At 30.9% G+C, this 10,481-nt stretch overlaps 1 protein-coding gene across 1 annotated transcript; it reads right to left on the reverse strand.

Moving 5' to 3' along the window:
- LOC115986498 lies at positions 1 to 3,982 on the reverse strand. The gene is made up of 7 exons (XM_031109601.1): positions 3,608 to 3,982; positions 2,808 to 2,981; positions 2,412 to 2,504; positions 2,243 to 2,311; positions 1,894 to 2,100; positions 754 to 879; positions 1 to 382 (listed from the first exon to the last, which is right to left on the reverse strand). Exons 1-7 carry the CDS (start codon positions 3,878 to 3,880, stop codon positions 242 to 244), a joined length of 1,083 nt encoding a protein of 360 aa, XP_030965461.1. The 5' UTR covers positions 3,881 to 3,982; the 3' UTR covers positions 1 to 241.
- Between the last annotated feature and the right edge of the window lie 6,499 nt (positions 3,983 to 10,481).

Consider the following 10,481-nt stretch of genomic DNA (forward strand, 5'->3'; position numbering starts at 1 on the left):
AGGACAAAGGGGTAAGTTATAATTTACCCTCTAATTTATTACCAGCAAATAGTACAAAGATCCAATGGCATATATGCCACGGCCAAATCCATACATAGAAGAAGAAGAAGAAGAAGAAGAAGAAGAAGAAAAATACTGAAGTAGAAAATCTACAGCTTCTCAGCCTTCTTTATTGTAACTAATATCATGTAGAAAACCTTAGGATGCAGTGTGCATCTACTAAACCAATTGCTACAATCTTTCAGCCTTTTAGATTCATAGCTGCAAGCTCCTGTTTGATAACCTCTCCTGCATACATAGGTGGATAGTTGCTGGCAAGTGGTGATTCTGCAAAGTGGCTCAAGGGCTTCAACACTGCATCTGATGCTATGTGGGCAAACAACTACGCAGAAGAGAAAAAAAGAAAAGAAGAGGTCAGAAACATTGCATCCAAAATGAAAAGGTCCTAAAATATAAGTATAGAGACGTAAAGGTTTTTACGATCATTGATATTCCCTGTTTGTGATTAATGTATGATAAAAGTTGTCTGTTATGGATCAAGTAAAAGTGATGTTGCTTCAATCAAATTAAATTATAGTTCACAAATGTGAAATAAATTATAAAAAACTTTGTGTCCCTAACGTTAATACTCATAAGCATAATATAGAAAAGTCACTCACATTGAGCTCTCTAAAAATGCCAACTGAATAGAAAACAAAAATAATGGTAATGATGATTAATCTCCTGATTGCTAGTATGGTTGAGATCACTTACAGTTGAGGATACTCTCCATAGGCTTCGATTTTGCTCCAATGCTTGTTTAATTGCTTCAGTAGTTTTCTCAGTGACAACTACTTCATGCATTCCAGCCATGCAATCTCCACCAGTCAAATATTCCATCTGGCACATAAAAGCAGTGCAAAAGGGAGAGAATTAATGTACAAATTTAAAAAGCATGTACTATAGCTAGCCAAAGGCATTACTTTGAGAACTTGATTGAATCCTTGTCCAAAGAATTTGATATTCTACCCCTTTTCTTTTCTAGAAGGCATGGTTTTCGACTTAAATATATCATAATAACAAAAACAACATATTTCCTGTTATTTGTATGATTAATTGATTTGAAATTTACTATGATAATACTCAATAGATATACAAACATGATATTTTCATTTTTTAAATATACAAGCTAAGTAATAGCAAGCCCAACTAAAAATGTCAATATATATTAGAGATATAGCTCCTACCTTTTTAGAATCATATGAGTGATGTTGTTATTACAAAATTTATTATATAAATCTTAATTCATGTGTCAATTTTAAAACAAAAAATCAAAATGTTAGTTTTAAATATTTATTTATTTATATTAAGTTATCGATGTGATCTAATCACATAATTTGCCACTTTTTATTTATTTATTTATTTCTATTTTTAAATACCATTCTCTTTGTTTTTTCATTCGGAAAAAATATAATTTTTCTCCCTAAATTTTACCAAAAGTTTATTACTCATCCCTAAACTATAAGATGTTTATTTTTCGCCTTTAAATTATTGAAAGGTTCATCTTTTGTTTCAAATTATTGAAAATGTTTTATTTATATTCTTCTACTTAAAAAAAAAAAAGAATTTTTTTTTCCTATCTTTTTCAGTCAAAAAAAAAAAAAAAACTTTTTTAATCCTAAATTATTAAAAAATTTATTTTTTCATTCTTATTTTTGTCTCTAAAATATTAAAAAAAACTATGTACAATGTTTAAGGATGAACAGAGAACCTTTTAAAGCTTATGGATGGAAATAAATTTTTTTTGTAAATTTTAGGAACCAGTATTTTCTCTTTTTCATTTCGATAAAAGTCAGAAGATTCACGTAGCAAACTAGCTCACAACCATAAACACCAAACATTTATTACTCCTACCTGCTTTCCTGTTTGAACGAGAAGACATCCTTCAGGAACTGACCCCTCAACTTTTTTCCCATTTTTGACCCAAATATTTAGAGCTGGGAATTTACTTCTTCCATGAATGGTAAGAAAATTAACGTCATAGTGATATCCCGCAAGCACAGTTCCTTCCTGGCCATAGCTTTTGAGGTCACTTCCTGTTGGACCAAGAAGATGCGGTGCCTGGTTTTTCAAAGGAAAGTCACTCGTTATAAAAAGCGCGTATTAATATTATTTCACAATAATGGAAATGAAAAAGAAAAAAGCCAAAAAGTACAAGTAGACTCGAGTATAATAACACAAGTTGAACTGTTGAAAACGTAACCTGCTTCATAAGAGATGTGAATGCATCCTTTGGCAAGCCAAAACCAATTGCAGCCATTTCAGCTACAACCTGAAAAAAAAAAAAAAAAAAATTGGATACACAATAACATTAAACAACATGCATAAAAAAGCATTTTAAGTGAACTGAACCAAGCTAGGTGATGAGTTACTTCTGTGGCAGCTATCATTTTATATCCCCATGAATTCATGGTTTCAGTCCATCCAGGAAAATTTTCAGGTATGACAGGCGCTCCGTTGAGTTCCTGAACAAAAAAGATGACATTTAAAAGACGAAAAACAACACAACAAAGGTTTAATCTAAAATGATCTATCTTCATTAGAAATGACGTATTCATATTAAATATTACAAATCTAATAAACATGCATGTATAATCATGTTATTTAATTTTAAATTGTGTGACATTTGGTACATGAGACAATGTTTTCCTTAAAAGAAAAATTAGGGTTGTTTGTATTATATGAAATTGTATGTGAAATAAAAAGAGTTAAAAGGAAATGATGGATTATGTTATATGAAATTGAAGGAGAAAGTGAAGATGTGAGACCTTAAATCGGGTATTTGCAGGACGAGGACCCACGCTCCACATGTAACGCCACTTGAGATCTGAGCCTACAAGAGTGGCTGGTTGAGATTCTTTGGGCAATGCTTTTACTTTCTCTTGCATTTCTTCATCAACCATGAGCCTTGGAATTTCTACTTTCTCTGGGGTTATCCCAACCTGGTATCTCCAATTGTGTAAGAGATTATTTTCAATAGTTTGATAAATCAACGCAAACTCACATGTTAAATTGGAACCAACAACAAGACAGGTATGATGGTATTTTAGTTATGCGCTATTCATCCTTTAATTTTCTGTCTGTATATAAGGAAGCCTTCAATTAGATTAGTCAACTACTTGATTCATTGGTAGGAATAAGAGAAGCAAAAGATTAAGATTTTAATAAAATCGTTTAACAATAAATAATTAAGATTTTAAACTGTGATGCGAGAAAGAACGAGAGAGAGAGAGTGATATAGAGAAGAAGAATGAGAAGAAACTGTGATGCGATCTCAAGTCTCAAAGTTTAACAGCATCTAACGGTGTTTGAAGCTACAACAACGGAGATCAGCTTCAATAAGCCTGTATATAATGTTTTTATTTTTATTTTTAAGTGGTTTTTAGGGTTAAAAGAACCATGTTGGCGAGAGGCTTCCGGATAATAATATAAAATGCAAAATTTGGTTCCTGTATTTCTATACACTGGACCCAACACAAAGCATGTTAGTGTTGTATTAGGTCCAATGCATTAGAATACAAACTTAAGCTTTCGTGTCCTGTACTTGACAAAATCAAATGAACCAAACCTGATAATGAAAGTCAGGTCGCTCCTGGGGCCGCTTGTACTCCACAGGACTCTCATAGTACCTCTCCATCATCTCAATGAACTTTTCATTCTCCTCTTCTGAACACCTTGGGTCCCTCACCACCACAGCCCCAGCTTCTCTCAAATACCTAGCCACTTCCTTACACGACCTAGTCAGTTCAGGTCCCAATTCCTCCGTTATCTTTGATGGCTCTCCATCCAGTTTGTCCATCACCGCCAGATAGGCCTTCAGGTCGATCACCTTGAGCTCCATTTCCGTTACAATTACAGTAACAACAACAGCAGCAAGAAACAGTTGTTTGAGTTTGTGATGGCAGGAATGGACGTGGTGGTTTTTTTTTGTTGGGGGGGGGGGGGGGGTTTACTGAGCTAAATTGGGGTCCATATCCGGATGTTGTTTTGTAATAATGTGTGACTCACTCTTAGCAGGACCAGCTTGCACGTGATGAAGATATGTGAAAAATTGCTGACTAATTGGGTCCTTGTTCTTTCAGGTGTCATGTTATGGATCTTTCTATCTGTATTATTGCCATCTACGTGTACAATAATTCTATCATGAATTCACTGGGTAGATCCCAATTGTGACCATACAAATCGAGGCTTGAGATACAATCTTTATCAGTGTGCATGATTTTAGTTTACATGATGTAATGCTTACCATGTGCATGATTTTTTTTTTGACTGATTTCTGGAAATCAAACAAGCACAACTATATTTGTGGAATTGGTACTCTCTCATACTTAGGGCACTTTTAGTACACTGTAATGATTATTACATGAGAATAGAAATAAGTATTACAAATAATATACTAAGTTAGAATATAATAAGTATTATTATTCATTAGTTTGGTGACTATTTAGGAATAGAATTTTGAATATGCATCCACAATTTGGTAGAGTATGAAAAGAAGGTGGAATGAAATCATTTTTATGTCAAATTTTTCTAAAATACTCTTATGTTTTTCAAAAACAAAAAGTGGGAGAAGGATCTAGCTTATTATGTATAAATTTAATAAATAATATATATGTGTTTTGTTTAAAAATTAATAACTCCATAAATGTCATATAAGAGAAAATAAAATGATACATCTTTTATTTGTATTTAAAAAGAAATATGACAGAAAAAAGAAAAAAATTTCATGAACTCGCCAATTCCATCAAATTAATTCCAATTTCATAGATATTACTATTTTTATTTTGAGAAGATTTCATAAATTAATATTGATCACAAAACAACCACCCAAGTATCATATGATGTTAAAAAATAATATTGATGAACCTTTTTTTTTTTGAGTGAATTAATATTGATAAAATGGACGTTCAAAATAGAGCTAATAATTAACAATCATTTATTATAAGAGTAATGCTACAATCGTAAACTATTTTATAACATTTTTACAAATTGTTGATGCATCCAACTTCTTATTAGTTTTTATTTAGGTTCATCATTAATATTACTTTTTTATTTACTAATAATTAGTCATAACATCAGCAGTTTGTAAAATTTTTTATAAAAAAGTTTGTATCTCTAGTATTACTCTTATTATAAAGTGGTAATAGGTACCAAAGCAGAGAGAGCAACACAAATTTATTTTCTTTCCTTTTGAAGATGCGGCAACTAATGGTCTTTTAGGAAATTTTTTTAAAATGTTATTACATAAGGTTAAGGAATAGACATTCAATACTTTTGATAAAGAATAATTATTCCATATTTTAAAGAATAGCTATTGATTTTCATCTAGGCCCATCATTAGGATTACTTTTTCATTTACCAATAATTACTCATTAAATCAGCAGTTTGTAAAAATTTTTGTAAAAAAGTTTGTATCTCTAGTATTACTCTTATTATAAAGTGGTAATAGGTACCAAAGCAGAGAGAGCAACGCGAATTTATTTTCTTTCCTTTTGAAGATGCGGCAACTAATGGCTTTTTAGGAAATTTTTAAAAAAGGTTATTACATAAGGTTAAGGAATAGACATTCAATGCGTTTGATAAGGAATAGTTATTCCATATTTTAAAGAATAGCTATTTATAAGTAATAATTATTCATTGTAATAAAAACATAACTAAACAACCGAATAGTTATACCATAATAATATCTATTATATTACAGTATCTATTACAGTATACCAAATGTACTCTTAGTTACTTACTTAATACCTCTAATGTGGCAAATTGCACGTGATGATCCATGTAGAATTTGACTCAAATTATTATCCTAATTTGGTTTGGATTTTCTTTGAGAGAAAGGAAATGGTTTATCGTTGTTTGGAAGTAAAGAAATTCTCCTAAGTATAGAAGGAAAGTTCCATACCGAAGACATAATTGATCATTCTTTATCCACCTTAAGGAATAAATTTGGAGATTTATAAATAGACATTGTTCCAAAATCTGGTGGCTTTTGTCCAAGGGTCCTCTTGAATGTGGAAAGGAAATGACTCCTAGAAGAATATAGAGTGAGTTAGAGTAGTTTGAGTATGTCTATTTTGTCCAAAAGAGTTATTGAGTGTATTAGAGTTTTAGGATTGTGAGTTCGTGCGTGTGTGTGTGTGTGTGTGTGTGAGGTTTGTAAATTAGTTTTTATTTTTTAAAAGGTTTTGTTTATATTTGCATTGTTTTTTAGTGTTGTTTATATAGTATGTGAGTATGCATGTGAGTTTCGTTTATGAGACTTGGTTGAGTGTGATCATAATACATATGGCTGATAATGGATTTTGATTAGCGTTACCTACTGACATAGGCTTTGAGTTGAGTTGTTTGAATCATGTTAAATATTACTAATTTATGTAGTTTTATTTTCTTATTCGTATGACCGTGTGCTTCTACTAACTTCGAATTACAACAAATTTGTGGAATCAAACAAGCACAAATAGATTGTCAAAAAAAAAAAAAAAAAAATCACTACTATATTTGTGGATTCAGTCCTCTCTCTCTCTCAATTGGTTAGTTACATGATACCTCTTATTTGGAAAATCGCAAATATTGATACAAGTGGGAATTGTAAAATGGATCTTTTGTGCCTTGGAATGTCTGTCATAGGGTCTCCATGTCAGTCCTTCACCTCTCCAAATTGTTAGGTACATGCTGCATTATTTTAAAATCCTTTTCTATTATTTTTGGGGAAATACATACAACTTTTGTCTTTTTAATATTTTTATCAATTATTGGTGGGAGAATGTATTGGGAAATTTAAATCCCGATTGATAGAATTAACAAGTTTTAAATCCAAGTTGTTAATTAGATTTATTATGAATAAAACTTGTTAAAATAAACAAACATCAATATCATGTCAAAATCATGTAGCGGAAAAATAAATAAGACAAGATATGATGACTCAAGAAAACCAATGAAACAAACTAGTTTCACAGTAAAAAACCTGGGGAGAAACCTTCCGGAAAAGCAATTCACTATAGTAAAGAGAAGTTTCAGATTTAGTGCAAAACCTTTGTCCCCAGACTCTACAATCCCCGTAGATGAATTCACAGCAAAAATCTTCTACCGCTTCAAAACCTCTGAACTCTTCAATATATGAATGCCATACTTTTTGCATGGATCCCAGTACGTGATTAACCAATAATGCACGGCTCCCAATACGTAACTGACATACCAACTAGAAGAAGATGTTGGCTGCAAAGTTCTTCATTTCATCAACAATGAAGATCAAGAAGCACTTGGTTACAAAACTCTAAGGTGCAAAGATGCAGTAGCTTCTTTCAGAGAGAATAAGGCATTGGTCACCTTTTGCATATATTCTCCTTGTATTCTCTTATGTGACAGTCTCTAAAATAAACCTTATATATGTCTAGGGTTGTGAGAAAAGAAACCCTACACAAATACATAAGCATGGGCCGAAAATCAGATTTGGAAATCTGAATTTCGTAATTCTCGATTGATCGAGGAGGTGTCGAGGGGACAGAAATTTGCTTGATCGATCGACCTAGCTATCGAGATTGAGATAAGAAGCAACTGAAGAGCTCGACAGATAAGCCAGGTGTCGAGAGGTGTCAAGCAGGTGTTGAGCTTTAATGAATCAGCACTTCTTCACTTGTTTCTTGGACAAATTTGCATGGCTTCAATACTAGACTTGAACTCTTGTTCTTTGAAGTATTAAACACATCCTAGATCTACCAAAATACAAGTAAAGTACATTTTGTCAAAGAATTAACCAATTACATAAAATAGTGACATATGTTCCTAACAAGTGAATCACATATGTCCTAACAGAATGTTATAACTCAAAATTTTGTGTCGGAGGATAAGTCACATGGGTCTCCATCAGTCATTTTCTCTCTCTGAATCACTAATTAATTAGTTATATACTTCCTCAGTTGTTACATTTACTTTATCATCCCTCTCTCATTAGGAAATTTCTTCCTGCTATTTTATTATATATTAGGGTCTAATTAATGTATGTTCTTAAGACATTTACTAATCATTCATTTTTTTAAAAAAATTATAAAAAATCAAAATATGTTGGCGACTTTTTTTTTTTTTTTTTAAATAAAAAATTTCTTAGAATGGTTTATTAATTTATGCTCTTAGGGCATATGTTAGTAAAACCCTGGATATTAATAGCAATGTAATAGTAATTCAAAAAAAAAAAAAAAAACTCAATATAATGATATAGATTATTGCATGCTTAACATTTTTATATTAGAATTATGGTTAAATAATTAAATTTACTATTTCCTAATAACTTAAACTTGTGGAAGAATCGGTAATTTAATATTGTATCAGAGCAAATAATTCTTAGTTTGATTCCTCTTATTTAATTTACCATTTCTTATTGGTTTAAACTTTTAGAATAGTCTATAATTTAACATTTTCCAGTCTTTCTTCTTTTTAATTTGATTCCCTTTTCTATTCTAGTTAATTTCTTTATGCATAGGAGTTTTTCCTTGCCCACTACAACCCCCACTCCCCCTCCCAAGAATTATACATGCGTGGTTAATTTCTTATATATAGTTGTTTACAAAATTGTCCTCATCAATTTAATTTTTTAAGAGAATTTTAATTTTAATTTTAGTGAAAAGGGGTATTGACTTTGAAAATAAAATAAATAACAAATTAAGAAAATTATTATTATTGTGTTCATTAATTTTTAAAGACAATTTTTTTATATAGATATGTTAGGTTTTGAAACTATGATATATATTTTTAGTTCTTTAACTCGCTACAGCCTAGCCTATAGCCCAAAGCAACAATCTTCATCTCCCATTTGAGGAATATATTAGTATCAATCCCATCTCAACAAGCTGCCTCTTATATAATTCTTGCTTAATAAATATCGAAAAAAGTAATATAAACAAATTGAAACACACGTAATCCTCAAATGCTTTTAAATTTGTAATAATAATTTGCCTCGGAGTGAAGGAGAGTCCAATCAGGAAATGTAATCAAACATGTGGTGTGTAATAGACAATGCGAAAATCCAGTGATTAAAATGAGACTACAATTGCGAAATTCCTGGTAGTCTTTCACCCTTTCTCAAGTTTCTCTCTCCACACTTAACTTTATTTACATTTTTTTTTTTTTTTTTTTTTTACAAGATGGAAGAAATTTTAAACTAGTCTAATTTAAGTGTATGTGTATGTGAAACTCTCTCTTAGAGACTTGAACTTTGGCACTTGCCCCCCAATATCTCATAAGCACTTATACTAGTGGAGTGATCATCGTACTAAGGGTATGCAATAGTAACTTTATTTACATTTTTGTTTCTCCATGAATTGGATACTAGAGATTGTAGAGTAATTGATCAAGGGATATCCATTAATAATTGGTGACTTGGTTTTGAAATGGATCCACATATACATGGAATACTCATAAATTTTTTGAATGTTGAATCCTTAATTTCTTATATCTTACTAGAAAATTTATTAAGTTTTGTGTTCAATAATTTATTTTCTCTACATTTGTTAATTAACACGAGGTCATATTCAAGGATATAAAATAAAAATAGTTATTTCCCTTTTCATTCTCTTTGAAAACCAAAGAAGGGAAATCATTTGTTTCCTTCTATTTTTTTCCTTCCTACATCCAAAACACACGAAGTAAGATATTTTCTTTTCCCTTTCTTTTCTCTTTCCCTTCTCTTGGTATTTTCTTTTCTCATCACTTTCCCTAGAAAATATAGCCTTAGATCATTTACATTAGTTTGTACAAAAATTTATGTATATTTTAGCATAAAAAATTATATATATTTTTTCTATTTTGCCTAACTAGTTTTCAAAACATCAACATTAGATTCTTTATTTTAGACCATATTTCATTAAAATATCAAGTTTTCTTATTTTTAAAAATTATTTTTCTATTTTCACACACTACAACCACCATCCATTTTTTTCCTTTATCCTCAAAAAAAGCAAAATAAGAATAAAAATTTGAAATGCACAACAATAATGCTTGTGTATATTTATACAATTACAATAACAATAAATCATTTTGCACAATAGATTTATAAGCTAATGTGATCCTTATGTTATTTTACAACTCTAAATCTAAACAGCCCATGTTGCATCACACTCCCATCAAAAATACAAAATCAATCATGTGGTGAACCAAACAAGTGCCTTTTTCCATCACTCATGACGAAATATATGAAAACCTTTGATGAAAACATTTTTGACCACATTGCAAGGGACAAACACGTCCAAGAAACTGACGGTTGTGTACGTGACACTTCAAAAAGATCCCGCATCTTTGTCAAGCAACTAAAACACTAAGGGCATTTGTCAAACCAATACATATGTTAAAAGAGTAGTCTTTTCTCAGTGGATGTCCTTTTTATCTCTCGCACTCCACCTGACGCTTATCAAAGAGACATTGGTTTGGACATTTGCGTCTTTGGAATCCGA

The sequence above is a fragment of the Quercus lobata genome, chromosome 4 (assembly GCF_001633185.2).
Source record: "Quercus lobata isolate SW786 chromosome 4, ValleyOak3.0 Primary Assembly, whole genome shotgun sequence".
In the NCBI taxonomy this organism is placed as follows: Eukaryota; Viridiplantae; Streptophyta; class Magnoliopsida; order Fagales; family Fagaceae; genus Quercus; species Quercus lobata.